Raw genomic sequence first — 25,879 nt, 5'->3', positions numbered from 1 at the left:
GTACTGGTTCTTAAAAATGTATATTTGAAGAAAAAACTAAATTTAATCACTGCTGTCAAGTATTAGCCCAGGTGTTAGCATTTGTCAACTTCCCCTATTTTCCCCTCTTAACAACTTTAGACTTTGAGGGCAACTATCCAAAAATACTTGGGGCATCCATACACTTGAGTGTAGTCCTTGTTCCATCTGGGTTCTGTCCCTTTGCTTAGACTTCCTCTAATAACTCAAGCTCTACACCTTGCCTGGCCAAATCTTTAAGCAGTAGCAGGCAACATCCCAGTCTTGTTCTTAAGCTAGCTCCCATCTTACTGCCTTCCTGTGTTGGGATTTTGCCTGCTTGGTATGAAGCTAGAGGTTTTGTCAGGCTGCTTCCTTAGTGCCCTCTGATGTTTGCTTGGGGGGTTTAACTTCAGGCATCTGGAGTAATTTTTTCTGGCTCAAGATGGTTTCCCAGCTCCCTGGACTTACTATCTACATTTGGGTCTAGGGCTTATTGTGCCTAGAAGGGATTATTAACTGGTAGGTCTTGGGTAAGGGTAAAGGAGGGTAAGAACCTTTGCTTAACTCTTTGAACCTCTAGTCTTTCCCCTTCCCCCAGCTGTCTTGGAGGCACTAGATCTGCCAAGAATTTGCTCTTAATCTCATCCTAGTCCTGGCCTTCCAAAATAGGTTTTGGGAATGTTCTTAGAGTATCAAGGGTTATTTCAGGGACTCAGGAGGAATTTTATGGAGAAGAGGTCCTTAAAACCGGTTTTTAAAGGAAGCCTACACATTAGCAATACTGGAACCATGTTAAAGTCTGGTAGTGTTTTTGTTGGGGGGTGGAATATGGTGGGGGGTTTGCCTGTGCCTTTCTTTGCACACCTGTGGGCATCATCTGCCCAAACACCCTAGGATTCTCTATTGATTGGTATAGGGTGGTGGCTGGTTTCATGGACAGGATCCAGTTTGGGGAAGTGTGGAAAGACAATTACAAGGAGCCCCAGGGCTCCACATGAGGAGGTAGACAGCCTTTAGTACAGAGACTAGGCTCCTGGACTGGCAGCAGACTCCCTACCCCAGCCTCTTTGTCAGGAGTTGGGATGCTAAGATTTCAGCCAGCTTTGAGCAGGGGCACAGAATTGGAAAGTCTGGATGTAGTGTCCCAACTACATTCCTTTTCTGGAGGAGAGTAACCACAGCTCAAGCTTACAGCATCCCCATCCCATATAGTGCACCTCGAAGTCTTGGGAGGCTGAGGGGAGACATCAGTCTCTTGATCCAGGGATATCTTCTCAGGAGCCAAAAGGCAGATAATGGGATTGACTAGGGGAGATGGAGAGGATGAGTGAGAAGTATTAACAGGACCCCCCTTTCCCAGATGCTACATTCAGGCTTCCCATGGGTGGGGCTGCCCAGGCCAGTATTGGATGATAGCCTCAGCCCCCTGGTAGGAGACCCTAGTCTGCCTCAAGCCATCCTACCTGACACAGACTCCCTGGTGAGCCCCCTGCCCCAACACTTGAGTGTCATGTCTGAGCTGCACCTGTAGTCTCCCTACCCTCCTGGTCTTCAGCAGGGGCCAGGGGGCCTCCTCTAGGGTCCTGGTCCACTGCCCCATCCCGGATCTCCTCCCCACCACCTGGGCCCTCTCCCAGTTCTAGGATGGTGGGTAGGTGGCCTTGCTTCGGAGAGCGCTTGCGCAGGCTGAGCAGGAAGGGCTGGGGCAATGAGAAGATGTCCACGTTGTTGCCCAGGTCAATCCACGTGACGTTGGGAAACTTGCTGGGGTCCTTAAGGGTGTCAGTGAGGTCCCGCAGCAGGGCTCGCGTCAGCCGGTTGCCATTGAGGGCCAGTGTGGTGAGGCGCGGCAGTGTACTGAGTGCTGGCAACAGCTGTAGGACCATGTCATCTGTGAGGCCTGTGAAGCCCAGCTCCACACTGTCCACCTGCTCCCCACATCGCTGCAGGTAGCTGCTCACCCGCTCCAGGTCACGGGAGGTCAGCGGGATGCCTGAGAGGTCCACCGTGTTGTCCAGAGGGCTCCCAGCAAGGACAGCCTTGAGGCTGAAGGGGAAAAGGGACAAGCAAGGTTCAAATGAATGGGGCAGGCCTTTTCCCTAGAGGCAGCAGTGATACCACTACAGAGCCTGCCTCTTCTCCAGGGATGGGAGGAAACAGACCCATATCCCCTGGTACTAGCCCACATCTCAGCCTGGTTGGGCCCAGCTGATCAGAGCCTTGAGGGACCACAAGGGAAAAGCCCAAGTGTTTCTGTGGTGACTTGATAGATTTTGGGCCCACGATGCCTGGTTTGTATCTTAACTCCCTTTCTTCCTACTCAGTGGCCATAAGTTCCTTAACCTCTCTGTGCCTAAATTATTTTCCTAAAAAAATGGAGCTAATTGAATCCTACAGGATTATGTGAAATAAGTGCAAAGCATTTAAGACAGTGCCTTGTTTAGGTGAGTGATGAATATTTGCTGCTGTTATTCATCACTTGGGCTGAACTTCCCTTAAAGTGGCACAAGATCTTTGAGGCTTCTGTTTTCAAGGCAATCTTTCCCACCAGATGGAGGATCCTTAGGGAGAACGCTGCGGGACAGCAGGCAGGGGAGGGTGCAGGGGCTCCAAAGCTGGTGCGAGCTGCTGACTACTGCAGGCTGAATGCCCTCCACTTTCTGCCTTCTGCCACTCCTTGTTCTTTCTTTCCCTCTTTCCCTGATCCTGGCTCCAGTCGTAGCACCCAGGAAGGAAAGGGAGGTGGGAAGAGGGTGGTAACAGCCTGCATACATTAATAGCAGCAGTCTGAGGATCACAGCTGGGATTTCCAGTAGGCAAAACCCCCATCCTGGGGAATCTCCTGAAGCTGGAAAGCTGCCCAGGTTTGCTCATTTTGCTCAGCTCCAGGGAATTTGAAGGTAAAGCTCTCAAGGCATGCCATCTAAGGTCTTGCTAGGAACACTGCCTGGCATTTGTTAGCATGATCTCAGTGTTGGCTGTAATTCTTACCAGTGTCATTAATAAAGCAGGCCTATTACGCCAGAGAAATAGGTAGTGTGGTGGTTAACAGCTTGGGCCTGGGGTTTAAAACCAGCTGGGTGATCAGGGCCAGAGAAGGGCCAACAGCCCATCACTTTGTGACCCCAAGCCACCTGAGGGGAAGGAAGCTTATGAATGAATTAATGGACTGAAGGAGAGGTGGTGGTGTGTGTGTGTGTGGTGGGGGGGGGGGGGGTGGGGACAGAGAGACACGAGGCCCCTGGATTCCAGCAGGGCTCAAATTTTCAGCTTTTCAGTCTTAAAGAACTGGCCACAAAGTCTCCTTGTGGCATTCCAGGTTCCATGGGTCCTCCTTTCGGTTCTCTCCCCATATGTGGCCCCTGCCCTCAGCCCAGTGAAAATCTCACTTCCTCCACCTAGGAAGGCTTCCCCAGGATCCATCTCCTCCCCTGGCCGGCCTGTGAGGTGGGGTTGTTCGGAAGGGAAAGAGGAGCCACAGTGCTTTCTTCTCGGTGGTGGTGGCGGGTAGGTGGAGGGGTGGTCTTTCCCCTCCCTGGCTACAGGACCTGGAAGGATGAGCCCACAGCAGCATCAAGGCACTGCTAATCTTTCAGAACCCAGGGCACTCTGCCCTCATGGTCATTTGCAAGAAAGGCAGTGGTGCTTCCTCCTCTAGGAAGCCTTCCTTTCAGGATCCCATCCACTTGCTTCCTGTCATGGCCCACAAGTTATGTCCCATGTGCCCTCTTCCCTAATCTTCAAATTCCTTGAGCATCTTTACTGCTTGCTGCATGGGCCAGGGACAAGCCTGGGATCAGGAGCCCCCTAGGGGAACTGGGGGGTTCAGCGCACCAGGAATTAGAAACTCATGCTCCCCTCCCCACCCATCCATCAGAATGGGCACATTTTCCCCAGCTCCCACCCCATAGACCACAGCCCTGCCTCTAGTGCCTCTCATGGCTCATGTTCACCTGCAATGCCCTCCTGGCTGCTTTCCCCCACTCCTGAATTCCCTTTCAATCTCACTTCTTTCAGGCAGCCTTCCAAGATAGGTCCAGCTTTTCCCTTCACCCCACTGCCCTGGGAGGGAGTGCTGTGCACCACATGCCCAGCCTGGCATAGACTGACTTTGGGATGTAGAGGGAGGCGGGGCAAACCCACTTCAAGTGACCATGACTCACCAGGCCTGCGGCTTCCTCTTCACCAGCCCCCGGTGCCGCCTCCACTGGGAGTGGGGGCTGAGATGGTATGTCAGCTGCCGGCAAAGCTTCTCCATGGCACCCAGTGCATCACCTTCCTGCAAAGGCAACCACAGGTGACTGGGTGGGTGGGGTCCCTGTGTCACTGGAGTAGGGTAAGGTGGACCCAGGCCCCCACCTCCAGCTTCCTGCCCCGAAGGAAGAACATGACACCCCCAGGCTGAGCTGGGGGAGGCCTGATCTGCTGGCTCAAGGTGGGTGCCCTTAGCAGAGCAGTGGTGGGTTGCAAACTGATCCGCACAGGGTTTTAGTTTTGCGAATTAGTTGCTATCATTGAAAAAAATGGAGATTTATTTAAAAGTAAATGAGCATAATGGCTCTGGACATTGGGGATTTCAGCTTATCTGAATTGACTGGAGCTGAGTTACCAGCTGATCCCTTAGCCAGGATTCACTATGATCCCCGCCACTCCCCAATGTCCAGAGCCATTATGCTCATTTACTGGTTCAACAAATATTTACTGAGTACCTCCTAGATGCCAGGCACTTCTAGGTGCTGACAACACAGCTACTAACAAATGTCCTTATGAGAGGCTGAGAGCCTACCACAGAGCCCTGTATTTGTATTTCAACAGTAAAGAGGAAAATGAAATATTTTTACCATGATTCTTTTACCCATGTCAAAAGTGGGAAAATAAAAGAATGAAGGGGCCATGTTTTTCCCAACCCAATTCATTCATCTACGTTACCTATCTGGCCCATTAGCATTTGAGTTTGAGACCCTAGGTGTTATGACTGTGTCCTCCCAAAAAACATCCTTACTTTGAAGTCCTAATCCTCAATACCTCAGATGTGACCTTATTTGGACACAGGACCTCTAAAGAGTAAGGTAAAATCCAGTGACTGGTGTCCTCATAAGAGATTAGGACGCAGACATGTACAAGCGGAAAGACCATGTGAAGACACAGTGAGAAGACAGCCATCTACAAGCCAAGGAAAAAAGCCTCAGAGGAAACAAACCTTGCCAACACCTTGATCTTGGACTTCTGGCCTCTAGAACTGTGAGAGATAAATTTTTGTTATTTAAGTGGTATTTTGTTATGGCAGCCGTAGCAAACTCATATTTTGAGTTAAGGTGTGCAACAGAGAGATCCTAGAGTTTCCAACTCCATCCCAAAGGAAGTCAATTTGACAGTCATTGAGCCCTGGGAGAGGGAGTGGCCAAGTGTGCTCCTGCCAAATCTGGGTCCAGTGCCAGGGTCAAGGGCTAGAATGCCAGGGCTTAGATGCAAACCCACTTGTGATAGCAACGTGGGTGTGGTGAGGTTCAACCATTAACCCACAACCAGTGCTCAGCAGAGCACTTGGCACAGAGTGAGTGAGCACTCCGTAAAAGCCAGCTTGATTCTTATTATCATCATTACACTGCTCATGGAGAAGCAACATAATGAGTAAGAGCATGAACTTGGCACCAAACTGTGGATTCAGATCCTTGCTTTATCACTTCCTGTGTGACCTTAGGCAAATCACTTGACCTCTCTATGCCTCTGATCCTCATCTTTGAAGGGATAATTGTACCAACCTCACAGGGGATTTTGTGAGGATTAAATGAGTTATTACTTGTAAAGTTCTCTGAATATACCTCAGCGTGTAGTAAGCTCTCTAGGAATGCTCGCTGAATCAATACTCTGCTATACTGTAAGAGCAGCACAAACACATGGAACTCTGGTAGGATAAAGAAAGAAGATCACTTCTGCCCAGGATCAGATTTGAGCTGGGCTTTTAAGAGCAGATGGATTAGTCTGTCCCTTGACTAAGGGCTTGGCGGTATGGGGAGAGGTGACATCTGGGGCCTCACTTCTCACCACTTCCATGGCTACCACTTTAGTTCAAGCCATTATCGTCTATCACCTGGATTAGTGCACACAGACGTGCGAGGAATTCCCACAGTACCCTAGAATAGTAAATGCTTTCATTATCCTAATTTTACAGAGGAAGAAACTGAGGCTCAGAGGGCCAGGGCTGATAGATAGGCAAGAAGAGGCTTGGAGGGAGACGAGAGACAGAAGAGGTAGGAAGAGGGGAGCTGAGTGTTTGAAAAGGTGAACACCTGCACAGGAATACAGCAGGCCAAGGAAGGCCCAAGACTGAATGGAATCAGTTTAGGGGAAACCTCTGGCCTCTAATTCTCCACGAGCCTTGTCACTTTCTATTGCCTAAGCCTGCCTGAGAAGCAGATGTTACCTGTCACTCTGGAAAACTACATTTACAACCCCTGGGGGTGACATGTTTTGATTCCTGGACTTCATTTCTTGCTAAGCCTGGACATATGGGTGTGTGTGATGGGAAATAATGGGTAGTGAGACAGGCAGAGACTCCACCTTAGGAGCTGCAGGGTAATCACTGGATGAGAAACAGCAGGATTACATTTGCATTTTCAGACTGTCCTCTAACTGGGGGAGATGGAGAAAGGGGAGGACTGGAGGCAGAGAGGGTGACTCAGGGCCAGGCTCATCTGCTTATGTGTGGTTTGGGGCATCCCTGCCAGGCCCATGGAAAGGGCTGAAAGTGACAAAGTCTACCACACTTGACTGACGATATACAGGACGCAGAGGGTATGGGCAGGGAAGGGATGAGTAGGGGTCTTGGCTTTGGGCTTGGAACCTAGGTAGAAGGCAAGAGGCTCTGGAGAAGCAGGTGAAAAGGCAGGATGGGGGAATGACCAGCTCATGTGGGGCCATGTGGAGTTTGAGAGGCCTATGGGACCTCCAGCTGGAAGATGTGATTGGATTTATGGGGCTGGACCCCAAGACAGGTCCAGGCTGCACACGTTCGTCAGCATCTGATTAAAGCCCCTGGCCAGGAAATGAGCCAAGGGGGATGGCAGGGGGGAACAGCTACATTATCAAAGGGGCAGAGAGACATACTGGACATGATGAAACAGAACGCACAGTCAGAGAAGCAGAAGTAAGCAGAGCCATGGCACCAAAGAAAAGGGTCGTTGGCACTCCAATGAGGAGGGCTTGGTCAGCATAGGCTCTGAGGGGAGCAGTCATGGTAAGGGCCAGGGTGAAGGCCAACTTTAGAGACCAAAGGGAGAATGGGGGGTGACAATGGATATGGTGATCTAGAGCCACAGTTCTTCACCTGGGACTCGTACACTGGAATCACGAGAGCTTTAAAAAACACTGCTGCCTGGGCCACCCCCAGCAATGGGTGGTCAGTTTGGGTTTTTTTCAAAGCTCCCCAGGTGATTCTCCTGTGCTGCGAAGGTGGAGAACCACTCTGAAGACAAGGACAGTGGATAGGATCTGGTGGTTTGCCCCGTGTCTCTCCTGGGACCACCTTGGGACAGGACGTTGCCAGCCTCCCACAGCACGTGCTCCAAAGCTGAAAACTGAGCTCCTCAGCTTTGGCTCCTCCTCCAAACACTTCCCAGAGTTTCCAAAATCAGGGGTCACAGGCTCACCCTCCATCCTCCAGGCCTGGACAGCCGGGCCTTGAAGGAAGAAACAAGAAAGGAGGCAAAACAGCCGCTGCAGTGCTCGAGTGCTGCCACAAGGGGCAGCCGTCCCAGAGTGAGGCACAGGGTTGACTCCACAGGGCTGTTCCTGACTTCGGAGACTGGGGAGCCTCCTTTTGGACTAAATGGGGACAGCAGAGTTGATTTGAGACTAAACGTGAGCTAGTGTCCTCACAGAAGTGATAGCTTCTCTGGACTAAGTAAACAACAGCTAACATTTCTCAAGTATCCACTATGTGTGATAGGCATCGCCTCTGTGCATTGTATGCATGAACTCATCATAATCCTATGAAACAGGGGCTGTTATTCCCACTTTACAAACAAAGGAACTGAGGCACAAAGGTGAATAGACTGGCAAGCCACACCACGTGTAAGAGGTATTAAGATCAAACTTCTGCAGGCTCTGAGGCTGGTGCTCCCAACCTTCCACCTGCCTTGTGCTCTGCTCTGCCCACCTGGTGATAATCTTTCACTTAGGTTAGTTCACAGTGTCTCTATCATTTACACAGAGAATAACCATAAGCAGGCCCTCCTACTAATTTTTTCTCAACTCCATCACTTTTCAAGACCCCTCCAGCCTGCCCTCCTACGGAAAACAGGACAAAGCAGGCCAGACCCAGAGATGGCAGCGTAAGAAGAGAAGGTGGGGGAAAGAGGGCAGGACGTAAGGTGAGAGAGGAGGCAAAGGAGGAGGAAGTGCCATTTTCATGTGGTTTCGAGGAGGAAGTGCCATGTTCATGTGGTTTCAGCATCAAGAAACAGCTGCCTCCCAGGTACAAAGCAGCCATGCGCACCTTGTGCAACCCTGGTCAGGGAGCTCTGACCATAGGCACTGCATGTTACACACCGTGGGCCCTGCACCCAGCATTCTGATGGTCTGCTGGCCCCTCTCTTCTGGGAACTTTCTTCTGAAAGTGTTGTGGCCCAGCAGCCCTTCTGTGCAACCAGATCCCATTACAAAGCTACAGTCGACTGATCCAGAAGTGGACACTGGCAGAGCACAGCCAATCAGCCCCTTCTTTGGAATCATGACTTGAGACAGTGTGTATACTGCTGACTCCTCAAGGCTGGACACTGACCTGTAAATCTGGAGCTGCAGGAGGCCCTCTTTCCTGCCCTGAAGCCTGGGTAAGGAGTGAAGAGTGTGGTGTCGGGGTGAGGTGGGGGAGGCAGCAGAGGGGAGATGTCTGCACTGTTTGTAGTTCTAGTCCCTCTTTCAAGCTCAACTGCCTTTGGGTGCCACAGGACCCCTCAGTTTCAAGGATAAATGTTCTTCCTTCCTTTGAGGCAGCCTGAGTGGGCTTCTGGCACTTGTGGCACAGTCCTAACTGGAGGCTCAAAGGCAGTTTGCAGAATTAATTCTGGAACTCTTCAGTCCCACCCATGGCAAAGGAAGAAGGCAGGAGAGGGGCATGGCGAAAGTCAGGGGTGACTCAGCACCACAGGGTGGCATGTGGGTCAGGGCGGCAGCCTCTCTGGACCTGCCCAGTGCTGGAAGCCCTGGAGAAGAATCTGTTTGAGGGACTCTCACTGACCTGTCAGAAAGATGCTGAAGGCAGATCTGCACTCTCATCCAGGGGGGGTCCCAGTGCCAGAGCACTGCCCCATCTCTCAGCTGCCAGACGGTGACACCTACCCACTATCTTCACTTTCCCAGGCAACTTTGCATGCTGCCTTCAGGACCCAAGTAAGCATAGCTTTCTACTGCTGTATGTCCAAAGGCTTCCTCGTTCACTCATCAAATACTGACTGCATGGCCTACTTTGCACTGGAGACCATGTGCTGGCTTTTCTGCTTACTCCCTCCTCCCAGTCCATTCTTTGCCCTTCTCTGTGCTCAGAAGGCTGAACTCCATACATGGCATCACCTAGCCCTCTTGCCCACGTTTCCTAGTTGGGTTAAGCTAATGGGAACAACTGGGAGAGAAATCAAAGGGCAGGAGGAGAGAAAGGTCAAGGAATTTATTTTTCTCATTCTTTTCCTGCTTTAGTATGTGTGGCAGCCAGCCTCCAAGACAGCCCTCACGATCCTGGCCTCCTGGTATTTGTCCTCCTGTGTTGTCTCCTTCCATACTGTCTTGGGGTTGATCTGGGCGATCAGTAGAATATGGCAGCAGTGACGGTATGTTACTTCTGAGGCTACGTCATAAAAGATATTGTGGCTTCTGCCTTGCTTTCTGTCTGGGAGGAACTGGCTACTATGATGTGAGGACACTAAAGCAGTCCAATGGGGAAGCCCATGTGGCAAGGAACTGAGACCTCCTGCCAACAGCTGTGGAATGCACCATTCTGGAAGCGGGTCTGCCAACCTCTGTCAGGCCTTCAGATATATGCAGCCTTGGCCAATGTCTTGAGACCCTCAGCCAGAACTACCTAGCGAAGCTGCTCCAGAATTCTTGACCTACAGAGGCTACACAGCAATAAATGTCTTGTTTTAACCCCTTAAGTTTTGGGGTGATTTGTTATGCACAATATAAAACACAGGCATTCTCACTTTGGCTCCAGCAATACAGCTTCCACCTGCAGCCCCTTGCATGGTAACGACTTCCTGCTACTGCTAGTGTTTGGGGGTCTCAATGTCCCCTGTTCATTTCCTTTATCTTGCCCATAACCCTGGAAATAGCCCCTTAATTAACTCTTAAAAATTCTCAATGGAAAAGGTCTCCTGCTTCCTACCAGGGCCCTGCCTGGTGCAGGATGTAACCGTGAACAGACAGATGCTGTCTCTTGCCCCTGTGGAGTTTACTTTCCTATGGGGAAAGCAGACAAGACGTTAGCCAACAAATAAATAAGCAAGATAATTTTGGAGACCAGTGAGTGAAATGAAGAAGTAAATAGAGCGTGAGACAGAGGCTGATCGGGAGAACTCAAAGAAGGCCTCTGAGAGGTGACGTTCAGGCTGAGTCTGGAGAGTGAACCTCAGACAGAGTAGGTAGGTACGGTCAGGGGCGACAGCAAAGTCCCTAAGGTAGGAGAGGATCTGGATGCTCCAGGAACCGAGAGGAGGCCCATGTGGCTAGAGCAGAGTCAGCAGAGTGGAGAGTGGGAGATGAGATGGAAGATTCCAGCAGGGCCAGGCAAGGAGTTTGGGTTTTATTTAAATTACAACACAATGCTACATGGAAGGTTTTTCAGCAAGTACATAGAGGATCCAATATACCTTTGCAGATGGCTCTCTGGCTGCTTCCAGAGCATAGAAAGGAGGCCCAGAGTCCAGCCGGAGGCCATTCCAGTAGACCTAGGACTGGCCAGGCCCCTGGGCCTCCAGCAGGGCTAAACCCTCTGGCTGGTTCTGGCAATCTGGGTCAGAGGTCAGCCTGGTAGATTCCAAGTCTCTGAGTCCATAGGGGCCAGGGTCTAGGGCCATGTCTTACTTGCCACCGTGTCCCACAACTGACCTGCTAGGTCTGAGCACCCTGCTTAGCACGTGGCTGGTGCTCACCAATTAGTTACACCTCAGCTTCTGCACATGGAGTGTTCAGTTGTGCCAGGCACACGCCAGTGCTTCTCGAGAAGCATCCCACTGAACCCTCAAAACATCCCTATAGGAGAGTATTGTTGTGCCCACCTTTGTTGAGAAAAATGAGGTTCAGCTAATTAAGTGATCTGAAAAAGTTTACACCCGGGCAATGGACTGAATGTTTGTGTTCCCCCAAGTCAGATGTTGAGCCCCAATCTCAATGTGATGGTATTTGGAGGTAGGGCCTTTGGGAGGTGATTAGGATAAGCTGGGGTTATGAGGGTTATAAGAAGAGGCCAGAGAGTTAGCTCCCATTCTTTCTGCCACGTTGAGGATACAATGAAAAAGAAGCTGTCTGCAAAGCAGGAAGAGGGCTCTCACCAAGAACCTGACCATGTCGACACCCTGATCTCAGACTGTCAGCCTCCAAAACTATGAAATAAATTTCTTGTTTATAAGCCATCCAGTCAATGGTAATTTGTTATAGCAGACCGAGCTGAGACAGCCCACATATGGCTCCTCTGGCCCCCATCCAGATGGAAAGGATGGACGGCAGAGCAGAACCCTTGGCCAGCTCCCTTCTCGGCCCTGTCCTGTTTCCCAGGGTCTGACACGGGCAGTTAACCACCTGCAGGCCCTTTCTGTGTGGAGGGAAGCTGTCTCCACAAAGGCTCCGACCCCCTGTGCTGGCCGCAGCACCATGAGCCCCGGGTGAGCAATGACAGCCCAGAGACCCGGTACTTAAGCACCCTGTGCCCTGTCTAGCACTGGGGCCCAACTCCCACCTGGGGTTCTCAACTGGGGTGTGACCTTTCTCAGATCACTTCATTACCTAAACTACATCTTCTTCAACTCTAAAATGGGCATGAAGGTAACACTTCTCTTATTGAGTTGCTTTGAGCACCCTATAGCCTGTCACCCTTCTCACTGTGGGTAACTAAACCTATGCTCTAGAAAAGGCAGGGGTCTGGCAACTGCAAAGCCTCCTACAGCCCCGGTCTCAGCTTCTCAAGGCTGCTCCAGGTATAATCTGAATGAGCAGAGAGAGTGGTTCCAGCTCCAGTCTGTTCCCCATTGCTCCTGGCACCAGCTCCTCTTCTCTAGGCCTTGAGGTTCCCAATCCACCACCCTCATAACTGGCTTTTTCTTACCTTTGCATATTTGAGTCCAACATTCTTGCCTTCTGCTATATCCCCCCACCAACCTGCCCCCACATCTGTTCCCAATCTGCTTTCAGCCCTCCACAGCTAGGCCCCAATCTCTGAGTCTTGGCACCAGACAGCCCCAGAAGTCAGAGAAAAGACCAACACAAAGCCCCAGAGAGAGGGTCGTCTCTGAGCATGGTTCCAGCCCCCTAGTTGACAGTGTTCAAGTCTGAACCCAGGCTGAGCAAGGGGTGGACTTGGGAAACACCTCCTCACTCGTATCCCAGATCCTTCTCTGAAAGAGGAAGTGTCCTTCCAGCACTCCTTGGACCTGCTCTGGCTTCCTGCCCTTGGCACAGAGAAAGCACTTCTTTTGGAAGATGCTGGAAATTGAAGGATGGAAGAGAAGGAACCAAAACAACATAAAGAAAAGCTCAAGCCTTGAGCTGCCCCATCACAGCCCTCTCCTTCCCTGCCAGGCACCTGATGGGCAGGTCTGGGAAGCCAACCTGGAGCCCAGCAAGGCCCATGGCCTATCCTGGGCCTTGGAGCCAGAAGGAAGAGGGGCAGACCCTCCCATCCGGAAGGGGCTGGGCAGTGCCTGTGGAGCCCAGAGATCCCTAGAGCTTTCCTTGCTCAGCTCCCAAAGCCAGGCAGGTAGTAGATATGAACAAAGTGAGTGGTTGTAAAATGACACTCAGCATCAGAGCGAAGACAAATGGAAGTGGTGGGGACTGAGGCAAACTGGGGAACACCACGCAGGGCCACTGCTACACGTACACTGCACCTTTGTACAAACAAGAAAAAGCCCACTTCTGGTGGACAGTCTTGCCTGCACCAGTGCCCATGGCTTGGTGGGCAGAGAGAGGGCTAGATTCGAATTGCCTCCTCTCTCCCCCAACCCCCGCCACTTTTGTGTTTGCATGTCTTTGCGCAGGGCACAACCTGCACAACTGTACATGGTGGCCCTGGCCCCACATAACAGGGGTGGCTACCTGGCTCCAGCCCTATAGAAATGAGGGCCTCATGTTGCTGGAGCTCTCCATTTTTCAAGGGCAGCTGAATATAATGATTGTGTGAAATATTCTGATTTTTAAATGTTGGTCATGAAGACTTAAAACACCTCATGGGCCAAACAAAACCTGTGCTGATGATGCCAGTGTGTGGCCTTCACCATGGTTGCTCGGCCTCAGGCCTGACCTCTTGGTGCTTCTGTGTGGGGGCCCATTTTCTCTGGGCTTGGGCTGCGTCAACCAGCTCTCCTTGGACACTGAATTGCTCTCCTCAGAAAGTTGCTTGCCTCACACCCCTGGACCTGGCTGCCTTAGACCATAGCCTCCCTACCGGCTTGGGGCAGTGGATGTAGCGGGCCAGGCTGATGATGAGGTCATGTGTGATGGGGTCCACCAGGTTCCGGAAGCTGGCGTAGCGGTACAGAACATCGTCCAGTGAGGTTGACTCCATGCCTAGGTCCTGTAAGAGTGAAGGATGCCCAGAGGTCAGGGGCGGTTCTGCCCTACCCTTGACTCCCACCCAAATGCCCAGAACAGTCCCCTGGAGGCGGCTCAGCCTGCCTTATAGCAGAGCCCTGGCAAGGGAGGAGAACCCCCCACTTTGAAGAGGTTTCCCAACTTGCAAGGAAGCATCTACAGAACTTCCCCCAGGGGCCAGGCAAACCTCTGCAGAGCTGGCCTGCCCTGTTTATGGCCCTCTCCCAAGACAGCCCCCAGCCATCGCCTCTCTGGTTCTCCAAGGACAAAGCCAAGGATTGCTGGCCAGGTGCAGTGCTCATGGCTGCTTGTCCATCTAGGGCAAACTTTGAAAACGGCATGCACAGTAAATTCCCCTGCTTTGTGACAGGATCATGTATTGATATTTGTTTTTTCTTGCTTCTGAGTTAATTTTTACTGCACCTTCTGTAGATGACCCAACCTCGGTGTTCCTTTGTGTTAGGGGTGTTTCTGAGTTGTGGGGTTGAAGGGAAGAGTTGCCAGGCACCAGGAAGAAAATCCCACCAGGGCTCACAGAGGAAGGGTATCAAATGTGTCCTTCTAATCCTTATATATTGCTGGTGGGACTGCAAATGGGTACAGCCACTATGGAAAACAGTATGGAGGTTCCTCAAAAAACTAAGAATTGATCTACCATATGATCCAGCAATCCCTCTACTGGGTATTTACCCCAAAGACTTGAAAACCCATATCCAAAAAGATATTTGCACACCAATGTTCATAGCAGTATTATTCCCAGTGGCCAGGACATGGAAGCAACCAAAGTGTCCTATGATAGATGATTGGCTAAAGAAGCTGTAGTACATAAATACAATGGAATATCAGTCATAAAAAGAGATGAAATATTGCCATTTACGACAACATGGATGGACCTCGAGATTATCATGCTAAGCGAAATAAGCCAGACAGAAAAAGTTGAAAATCACATGATATCACTTATATGTGGGATATAAACCTAAAAGCAACAAATGAGCAGGACAAACAAACAGAGACTCATGGACATGAACTATAGGCTAGTGGTTACCAGAGGACTATAGACTAGTGGTTTCTAGTGGGGTGGGGGAGGAGGAGAGAGGTAGACGGGGTAAAGGGGGTCAAATATATGGTAGCTGAAGGAAACTAGACTTTGGGTGGTAAACACACAATAGAATATACAGATATAAATGATAATGTACACCTGAAAATTATATAATTGTATTAACCAATGTTACCCCAATAAACTTAATTAAAAATTAAAAACAAAACAAAATAAAACAAATGGGTCCTCCTAACTGGAGGGCAGGGAGCCTGGTGCATGGGACACTGAGTGGGTCAGGAGCAGTGGCAGAAACCACTGGGACAGAGGCCTGAGGAAGAACAAGGGTTTGTGAAGTTCCACACACTGAGAGCCCAGGCTGAGAGCCTCTGCAGAGACCCCTGCTGACCAGGAAGGGACTCAAGGGCTTGACCAAGAGCAGTGACCAGGGTGGATTAGGAACCAAGCGCCCTGCTCCAAGTGTTCTAGATTGTATAAGACCCCAAGATTCTTGCACAACTCCAAACACGACTAAGCTTGAATTTCCCACCAGCTTGGCTGGTGGGAGCTTGAAATGGAGTAAATTGCTTTAGAGAAATAAACATGGTTTTCTACCCTAGAGTGTTGGACTTAAAACTACATGAGAAAGAGCATGCGTATACCTTCTGACTTTTCTTGAACCCTCCCCTCACTTTCTGTTGTCCTTGGGTGAGAGCAGAGATTCCTGCTTCTAGCTTGGTACCTTGCACAAGCCAGGCAATGATGACATTTGCACCCCAGGGACTACCCCCACCCCACCTTGAGGATCAAGGAGGCTACTGAGTGTGGGCAGGGAAAGCAGGCACCACCTACATCTGCTGCCCTCGCTCTAAGATCCCTAGGTCACCAAGCCACACATGGAGTTGCCCCAGCACAGCCCAGAGAAGGAGGCTCCCAGCCCAGGCTGCCAGAGTTCAGTATCCTGGGGACAGGAAGTGTGTGGGTGATGGGTGAGTCCCAGTAAGGGTTTGCTGTGATTTCAGTGGGATAGCCTTAACTTTTCTAAATGCCTTCTCCATGTGATTCTTACACATCCCTGCAAGGCAAGTAGGCTGGGCATCATTAGTCCCAATTTACAGATGAAGAAACTAAGAACCAGAGCAGATGACTTCTTTAACTTTTAGAATTGCTGGAATAGAATGTAAAACTGATGACTACAATTAACACTACTGTATGGTATACTCGAAAGTTGCTAAGAGAGTAGATCCTTATTTTAAAAAGAGGCTAAAATGGAGTCACTTTTGCTAAGCCGCGTCATCACCAAACAAAAACTTAATAACTAACCTAATTGCAGTTCCAGCCTCTTCCAGGAATGGAATTTTAAACCATTCAGTCTGGAATGTTCTGGTCAGCACTAGTGAGGTGATCTGCTTGATAAGACCCCTGACTTCCTCTAAGGAAAGGACAATTTACCTGAAATAATCCACTCTTTTAACTTCTTAGTTCCTCATTTTCTGCCTATGAAAACTTTCATTTTGTACAACTCATTGAAACACCTTTCTATTTACTAGATGGGATGCTGCCTGATTCATGAATTGCTTAATAAAGATCTTCAAATTTACTTGGGTGAATTTTGTTCTTTAACATCCTAAAAGTTCTCACCACAAGCAGGAAAAAAAACCTCACTTTTTCTTTTTTTCTAACTACATGAGATGACTGGATGTTAACTAAATTCATTGTGGTAACCATTTTACATCATATGTAAGTCATCATGCTATAGTTTTAAACTTTGCAGGCTGTATCTCAGTTATAGCTCAAAAACCTGAAAAAAAAATCACATGTAATAAAGATGTTAAAAAATTTTTCAGAAATGATGAGGGTGGGTCTATGCCCCCACTCTGGGGCCTGCTTTAGTATTACCCTGACTTATCTGGAGTTGGGCAGGACGCGGGCAGGGATGCTGTCCCGTGGTTTGGTGGTGGACATTTCTTTTCTTTTCTTTTTTTTAAATGCCTACAGCACCTGGTATTCCTAGGTGGTCTCCCATGCAAGTACTAACCAAGCCTGACCCTGCTTAGCTTCCAAGATCTGATGAGATCAGGCACGTTCAGGGTGGCATGGCCATAGACTGGACATTTCTAAGAGCAAAGAACAGGTTCTTGTCAGATGGATCTGGAAGGGCAGAGGTGCCATGCCCTCTGCCCCTGTTGGAGCCTTGCTAAGCCATGTTCTAGCTAGCTCCTATCTGTGACAGGGGTACTTTGCTCCCTGCTCTTCATTACAAAGGAATGGGTTTCTAGCTTAATTGAGGACACCAAGGGGCCAGTCTTGGGGTCTCTGTTTTCCATTCAGCAGGAAGGAATCTCAGAGGCCAGTTGCCATGTCCTGAACCAGGTTCTCGGGCTGCTGAAATAATTTACTGGGGACCCAGATCTGTGGGCTCAAGGTTTGGCATGGATGTTCTGAAGTACCGACTGCCATGTTCAAAGAGCTGAGGGTACTGTAGAACCAAGTGCAACACTTGTTCAATCCCTTAGCCAGGCTGCATCCCGGGCAAGCTACCTAATGACACTGAGCCTCAGTTTTCTTATCTGTAAAATGGGGACAGTAACCCAGGATCACAGGTAGGTGTGGGAAAGAAAACCAAGTAACACATGTAAAACCTCCCACAAGGAAGAAAATCACTAACAAAGCTCCCCTCAACCTTCCCCTTCCCTCTATTCCCTCCCTTCCTGAAGGCCCCTCCGCCCCTCATGTAGTACTTCTTAATCTCTTTTTGGACCACAAATCCATTTGAAAATGTCACAACAACCATGACCCATCTCTCTAGAAAAACCCGGGAGTCAGGGCAGGACTGGGAGCTTGTTGCACACAAACCACCAGGCCTCAAGGTAAGCAGGGCGAGTTGGGGCCCTGGGGACACTCGTGACCTCGGGGCACAAATTATTACCCAGTAAGGTGCAAAAACATGACCCCACTCTTCCTGGGGCAGGAGGAGACTAGGAACTAAGAAGAGGGAAAGTCCAAGGGCTCGTGAGGTCTCAGAAGGCCCATATGTCAAAGGGCTGAGGCTGGGAGGTGGGGTGAAGGGCAGAGACTGGGGTAGAAATGGAAGGGTGGTTACTCCCATGGTCAGAGGCTGGATTTGTGGCCACAGGAGGAAGACAGAAGATGGATGTATTTCTCCTTTACTGTCTGTCGTGCAGGTTGGGCTGCCCTACTGTGGGTTGTCGACTTGATGCCAGCCCCCTCCTTCCTCCACTTGGCCTGTGTACCCCTCTCCTTGGAGTGTACTCCTGCCGGAGACACACGCCTGGCAGTCTTCTCTTACAGTTGTCCCTGTTCCCTGTCCTTGAATGTTCCTGGGAGAAAAGACTGAATTCTAGGCTCTACCTAACCTCCAAGTCACATTAGTCTGTGGGCAAGATTTCTCCTCTCTTGGGATCTGTTCCCCATCTGTGAAGTGGGCAGATGAACCACACTAGTAGTTACCAAACTGTGTGCCAACATTTTGGGGCTGATGGTGACAAGAAGGAGGCCAGAAGATTCAGCAAGGCTGCAGGCAGGCCCAGCTCTCAGCAAAGTGGCTTTCCTGGCTGCCCCTCAGTTAAAAAAATAAAATAATAATTCTGTAGCCAAACAAAAGTTTGAAAACCCTCAGTTGAATGACTTCTTGGGTTTATTGTGTTCCTACCCGCCCTGACCCATCTTCCCATTTGCCCCTCCTTTCCAGGCCAGTAGAGGCCACCCCTTCCTGGAACAATCAAGAAAATCCTAGCTGCTAACCCAGAAAGCTAGGGCAGTTCTGTAAGATGCGAAATATCCTATGCCAGAGCCCCGACTCCTCCTCATGTTCTCGCGTCACTAGGGGCAGCCAGCATGCTGATAGTGGCTCTCTCTCTTCAGGCTGCTGTAGTCCGGGTTCATTTAGTCATCGCTCTGGTGGGGGCAGGGAGTGGGAAGGCAGGAAGGCGGTAGGGAAGAGGGTCTCCCCAGGAAGGCAGATGTGGCTCTGCTTGCTGTGCTCTGGATAACTCTGAGTCATGGCCACCACCCTCCCTGTGAAGTCCAGCTGGGGTGGGGCTCCCAAAGGTCCTAGGGCTCCGGGTTACAAGAAGCTGCGACAGGGAAAATGAGATGGGACCTGACAAAGGTTATTGCGCATTTTATTGTTTTATTTCTTTACTTTGACCCCACCTAAGCTCACAAAATGTTTGTGTTGCTTTAGGACACCTCGGGTCACTTCTGGCCTCACTGTCGTTCTCTCCACGCACCCCTCCCCCATGCCCTGCCAAGCCAATTTACCGAGGATGACTGTGTCACGACTTTGCATGGACAGCCCCAGTGACACTACCCAACAGGAGCCTCCAGTGCTCCACTCTACTCTGCCCGAGTGGTGCCATGCACGGGGGTGGGCAGGAGAAGAATCAAATCCACAGGTGGCTCCCCCACACTGCCTTGAACACAGCTTTGGCCTTGGAGGGGCTGGTGTGCCTTGCAAATACCAGGCAGCAAGGAAAATCCTAGCTTCCTCATTATGGCTCTAAATGGTACCATCTCTAAAAAGTGTGCATGTGGACGGTTCCGCACCAGAAAACTTGGGAACATCAGCAAGTGTGCCTGAGTCATTGCTTGACTTGGAGAGTGTCACTGGCCTGGGACCAAGCAGGCCAACGGCCAGCACATGTCATCTCACAGAAATGGGGTCCACATGTGTCTTGAGCTCGAAGAACCAGATATGGGGACTCGTTCTAAGGAAAAGAGAAATGCTGGGGTGACGGATATGGCATTTCAAAAAAATAAGTAGAGATTAACATAGGAAGGTTAGAACAGCATTTCTCAAAGTGTGAAGGGGGCCTTTGAGACCCTTTCAGGGGCTCTGCAAAGTCCTATTTCCAATGACGTATCAACATGATGCTACATCTTCTTTGTAGACTTCAATCAAAACAACATAGTTCAAGAGACGGAATGCAGAAGCAACAGGTATGACAACCCAGCTGTCTTCTGTTAAGACATTCTGTTTAACAGAATCTCTTCTGTTAAAGAGATTCACAAAACCATGAAAAAATGCCACTCCTTTCACTATTTTTTTTCTTTTGGAAAATATAGTTATTTTTATAAAAATTTCTTTCAGACATGAGCTAATTATTGATTTTAAATAAATGAATAAATCTTTAAAATATTTTTATTTTGATTTCTAATATGGTAAATAGCATTCATTAGATGAAACCCACATACAGAAAACCTCTTTCAAGTCCTCGATAATTTTAGAGCATAAAGTTTCCTCGAAAAATTCAAAATAGAACTACCATACAATCCAGCCATACTACTTCTGAGTACATGTCCAAAGGAAATAAAAACAAGCTACTGAAGAGATATCTGTACTCCCATGTTCACTGCAACATTATTCATAATAGCCAAGATATGGAACCAATCTAAGTGTCTATCAATGGATGAATAGAAAAAGATGTGGTGTATGTATAGATAACAGAACACTATTCAGCCATGAGAAAGAAGGATATCCTGCCATTCGCCACAACATGGATGGACCTAGAAGACATTATGCTCAGAGAGATAATTCAGACACAGAAAGACAAATACTCTATATCTCTTATATGTGGAATCTAAAAAGAATGAAAATAAAAAAATTAGTGGAATAGTGATTAGCAGAGGCTGGGGGAATGGGAAAAGTGTTGTTTACAGTCACACACTTGCAACAAGAAGATAAGTCCTAGAGACCTAATACACAGTACAATGATCACAGGCAACAAAACTGTATTCTAAACATTAAACTTGCTAAGTGACTAGCTCTTAATTGTTCCTATCACTAGAAGAAATGAAAGGGGTATTAGATAATGCTACGATGGCAACCGCATTGCAATATAAATGTATCAAATCAATTCATGGTATACTTACACTTATACAATGTTAGATCTCAATTATATTTAAAATTAAAAAAAAAAAAGGATAAAAAGAAGTATAAACAGGGTTCCTGATACCAAAAAAAGTTAGAAGACTAGGGTACTCTGGGAGAAAGGGGCTAACCCGAGGGTAGGAGAACTCCTAATCAACACACAGGTAGCTTTCTCCTCTCTACCATCACCCAGACCCCTCCGTGAGGTTCCTCATCCATGCAGGGGTAACTCCGGGGGCTGGTGCTGAGAGGTGTGGGAGGGGGAATCTCAGCCCATGGCCACAGCTGGTGCCTGCGAGAAGGAGTGATGTTCAATCCAAGGGCCTGCTCTGGACTAGTGAGCTGGCACCACAGGGACCCAGGACCCAGGGCAGCGCCTGCGTGGACAGCCCAGCATCTAGACAGCAGCTGGGGTGGAGGGTCACCAGTTTATTTTGACATTTGCCTGCCTTCCAGCTCCTCCCTTCTTACCCTTTGTTGGTATAAATGGAGATTTTAGGTCTAGGTTACCGCTCTTATTGCCTTTTTTTTTTTTTTAATGTAAAACGACTCTATCAATAATACGATTTGGCACTTTGCATTTGAGTTTGGACACAGATTTGCAAGCTGTTGGGACTGAGCTGGCACACCAGCTGCCACGCCTCAGTCCTTCCCCGTGACAGGTCACATACCTGTACTTTGTGTTCTTGCACGGCCAGAGAACATTATCCAGAACAATTTCTCCCCTTGGAACAAATCCATGGGTGCTTTCTTTTCTCGGCTCTAGTCTACCTGAAAAATCCTTTATGTTGAGTTGCTCCTGAAGACAACCTGGCTAGACAGAAACCATTTTCAAAACGCCATAGTCCTTCATTTCTTGGCTATCCTGGGTATTGAGCAGTGAGGCTTTTTTTGTGCTTTTAGCTGCTTTTTCTGCCCAGATGTCCAAAGGATTATTTTTGCCACTAACCTCTATTTGTCTCTCCTGGACAGTTCCAGCATACTGTCCCCTTCCCAGGAGCATCAGTTCATTTATTTAAAATATACAACGTAGCCTGAAAAGCAGTTGATATCTTTATAATATCTCAATGTCAGCAAAGGAGCATCCCTTCATGACACTCCCCTAAAACTCCTAAAATCCCTTCTCTGTATCATCTGTCCGTCAATTTCTCATCTCCACGCTGCAAACCCTCTCTCAGCACCCAGCCCTTCCCTTCCTAATACAAATCAACTTATCTTCTTTGGCTGATCCAGTTTGTAGATCAACCCCCATCCCCACTAGAATATGGAGCAATTGGAACACTCGTGCATTGCTGGTGGGAATGTAAAATGATGCAGTCACTGTGGAAAACAGTATGGTGATTCCTCAGAAAATTAAACAATATGACCCAGTACTTGCACTTCTGGGTATATATCCCAAAGAATTGAAAGCAGGGACTTGAAGAGCTATTTCTACACCCTTGTTCATAGAAGCATTACTTGCAATGGCCAAAAGGTGGGAAAAAGCCAAGTTGTTATCCATTGACTTCTATGGATGTATGAATAAACAAAATGTGGTACTATGTGCATACAATGGAGTATTATTCAGTCTTAAAAAGGAATGAAGTCTGACATATGCTATACCATGTAGAACACTGAGGACATTATGCTTAGTTAAATAAGTTGTTCACAAAAGGATGATTCCAATTATATGAGGTATCTAGACTCGATAAATTCATAGAGACAGAAATGGTAGTTGCCAGGGGCTGGTAGGAAGAGAGGCTGGGGAACTGTTGTTTAACAGGTATAGAATTTCAGTTTTGCAAGATAAAAAGAGTTCTGGAGATTGGTTGTATAACAATGTGAATGTACTTAACAATACTGAACTATAAAAATGCTTCTTAAGATGGTAAATTTTATTTGTATTGTGCAACAATTAAAAACAAAAAGGTCCCAAGGCCCAGTCAGGCAAATACTAGACCCATTCCTGAGAAAGAAGGGAGCAGAAGAAGGGGACATGTGCATCTGGCCATTTCTTTTTATCTGCCTGTCACACTTGGTTATTAAAAACGTTTGCCACGTGTGTCCAGCTCTGGATGCTTTCTCTGAATTTATGTTTAGTGTTGGGGTCTTTCCTTCTACAACCATGGACCTTTTTACATCCTGTCTCTTCATTAGGAAAACCAGTGTTGGCTCTTAATGTCTCTGATCTTTTTTCATGTTCTTTCCATAATACACTGTTGTAGAGGGCCTCGGGTCTGCCTTTCCCTCACTGTCACTGACGTCATGTTCTGCAGCATCAACTCTACTTCCACTGGCTCCAGGAAGGACTGTGAGTGGACTACCATTTCATATCTTTGCAATTCTTATTTTGCTCATGAAATCTCCTTTTTTATCTCACCCTGTTGTTTTTTTCCCATCTCAGCTTGGCCTCTTTTTGTGGCATTCTGTTCTTTCCCACAAAGTTCATTTCTTTCGGATCCTGTATAGATCATTTTCAGGGGTTGGGGTTCAGCTTCCATATTATTTATCCTACACCCAGGGATTTTTCCCCACTTGCTCGCCCTTGAAGGAGGTGCAGTCTAGTGAGACCCACATCTGTCATCTGTCTAGTGTGATGATGTGATTTATAATAAATATATTTTTGGTCTTTTCCCTGTTTGTGGCATAGAGGTCCTAAAACTCCTGGAATTTCCCGAGTGATGAGGGTGAGGAAGGTGTCTTTTGTTATGTTAAGAAGGTGACTTTTGGTCAGCCAGTCACCTAAGGACAGGGGCTGGTTGCCAAGGGAACCAATCACGTGATGGGAGTCCATGGAAATCCACTATAGTGTCCGCATCCCAGGACTTTTCCCGTGTCCCCAGCCAAGCCCATCGGCCGTGCTGATTTCTGGTAGCCACACCTCTCAGATGACCCTCTCTTCCATCTGCCTCATGGTGGCTGCTTCTGAGAGCTGCTTTCTCTGAGAGCAGAAAGAAGCGGGAGAGGTGCAGCATTCTTTTGACCCGCGAACCATCACTAACATGGAAGAGAGGCAGTTGCCTGACTCCCCAACTGGTGAAGTCCTCAGACCGAGGGAGAGAGGGCTTCCTTCTGACCTTAGGGAGGTCTCAAATTCCTGAGGGGAAGCTGGGACCAGTCTATCTGTCTTAGAGTGAGAGGAGGTTCCTTCCAGACTGTCCACCTGTCTTTGTTTTCAGCATTTTTTATCTTTTTTTGGTGTGTCTTCTAAGGTACTTTAAGGGGAAGCTGGGGGAAGCCACATAGGAGACTGCCGGGCAAATGCTATTTTAAACCACAACCACCCCCTTCCCTTTTAAACTCAAGGTTTTAAACCCATTCCCAAAAGGAATGCCCCAAGGGAAATTAGCTTGTATCTGTCTCTCTCCAGGCATGACTCCACAATTTCTGCAACACAGTGAGGAAAGGAGGGAGGCAGAAAGCTCTGAATATTAACGGGGAAAGGGGGACAGCTTCAATATCGAAACCACTGGAGCCCAAATGTACAAAGTTGCTTATTACATTGTAATCAAACACAGTCTACTAGAAGGAAATTAATTAGTCCAGAGGGCAAGCAGGAAGTGGAAAAGGCTTCTTTTTCTCTTCATGGCTCTAGAACGTCCAGGCATATCCCCCTGAGGGAGGGACAGTGTGGAAGACTGGCCTCAGCTGGATGATTCAATTCCACGTCCCCTCCCCCATAACATTCAGGCTTGCCTGGGGTAGGGGGAGATTCCCAGCGGAGGGAAGGAAACTGCCAGGTGCTGTTAGGAAAATGCAGCCCCAGGAAGCTACCAGGGAGAGAAGCCAGACATCTTAGAGTGGAAGGGCCTGGTGCAGACGTTAGGCAGCAGCTTACTGAATTAAAGCAGCTGGCCTCTTAGGAAGGCCGGCAGAGTCTTAAAAGTGCCCTGGGAACAGAGGGGACGCAGGGGGTAGATGTACAAACTGAATGCCAGAAGCACATGTGGGATGCAGTGGGCTGAATGGTGGCTCCCCAAAAGACATGCCCACATCATCGTCCCCAGAACTTGTGAATGTTATCTCATTTGAGGAAAGGGTCTTTGCAGATGTGTTTAAGTTAAAGATCTCAAGGTGAGGTCATCCTGGATTTTCCAGGTGGGCCTGAAATCCAATAATAGTTGTCCTTATAAGAGACACACAGAGAAGACAGACACGGAGAAGGAGGCAATGTAGAGACAGAGGCAGAGATTGGAGAGATGCAGCTGCCACAACCACCAGGAGCTGAAGAGGCAAAGAACGCAATCTCTCCAGTCTCTGGAGGGAGTAGGCCCTGCTGGCACGATTTCAGGCTTCTGGCTTCCAGAACTGTGAGATATTAAATTTCTGTTGCTCTAGACTACCAGGTAGGTGGTCGTTTGTTATGGCAGCCCTCGGAAACTAATACACTAAATCGAAATAGAAGTGGCATTTTCTCCAGGGGATGCACTAGGGAGAAAAGGTCATGGCAAGTGGGCTGGCACCCCTCCCCGACTCCAGCGGTGCTGACCTCAGCCCCGAGCACAGCTGTGCACCACCAAGGACCATTACTGTCAGAAATCTACTTGCTGTTTAGTCAGCGCCGGATCCTCTGGGTGCATGTATCCCTGACACCCTCACCTTGGCTCTCTGCTCCCAGAGGTGGGACTGGGCTGTACAGAAATGCTTCCTGTAGGACCACCTGTCCTAAGATGGTTCCCAGCTTAATATGAGAAAGCCATTTAAAACAAGTGGTGAAGGGAATTCTGACACATGCGACAACCAGGATGTACCCTGTGGACATTATATTAAAGGGAATAAGCCAGACACAGAAGAACTAAGACTGTATGATTCCACTTCTATGAGGTACTAGACTCATCAAATTTATAGACAGAAAGAATAGTGGTTGCCAGGGGCGTAGGGAGGGGAATGGGCAGTTATGTTGAATGGGTACAGAGTTTCAGTGGGAAAATGAAGAGTCTTGGAGATGGATGGTGGTGATGGTTGCACAATAATGTGAATGTACTTAATGCCACTGAACTGCACACCTAAAAGTGGTTAAAATGGCAAATTTTATGTTATATATACCTTACCACAATTTAAAAAAACAAGTGGTGAGCTCATAGTCAATGGAAATATGTAAGCAGCGGAGAGATACTCAGTACTGCTGTTGCAGAGGATTTCTGTATGGAGAAGGAAGGTAACCACTAAGGAAT

General features: G+C 48.6%; 1 protein-coding gene and 1 pseudogene across 2 annotated transcripts in view; both read right to left on the bottom strand.

The window, feature by feature from the left end:
* Position 1: 1 nt before the first annotated feature.
* The window catches only part of LRRC75A (leucine rich repeat containing 75A), a 41,776-nt gene continuing 15,898 nt past the window's right edge, over positions 2-25,879 (bottom strand). Inside the window, exons 2-4 of one of the 2 annotated variants that reach the window (XM_039847425.1) lie at positions 13,652-13,780; positions 4,164-4,279; positions 2-2,046 (exon numbers count right to left, since the gene is read on the bottom strand). In XM_039847425.1, coding sequence (XP_039703359.1) covers positions 1,509-2,046; positions 4,164-4,279; positions 13,652-13,780 — 783 coding nt within the window. In that variant the 3' untranslated portion in view covers positions 2-1,508. The remainder of the gene's footprint in view (positions 2,047-4,163; positions 4,280-13,651; positions 13,781-25,879) is intronic. The other variant, XM_039847426.1, reaches the window with a different exon arrangement.
* Positions 16,823-16,941, bottom strand: LOC120590003 (uncharacterized; annotated as a pseudogene).

This window comes from Pteropus medius, unplaced genomic scaffold (genome assembly GCF_902729225.1).
Source record: "Pteropus medius unplaced genomic scaffold, Ma_sr-lr_union100, whole genome shotgun sequence".
Lineage (NCBI taxonomy): Eukaryota > Metazoa > Chordata > Mammalia > Chiroptera > Pteropodidae > Pteropus > Pteropus medius.
The sequence above is the reverse complement of the archived record's forward strand: the minus strand, read 5'-3'. Positions and strand labels throughout refer to the sequence as shown.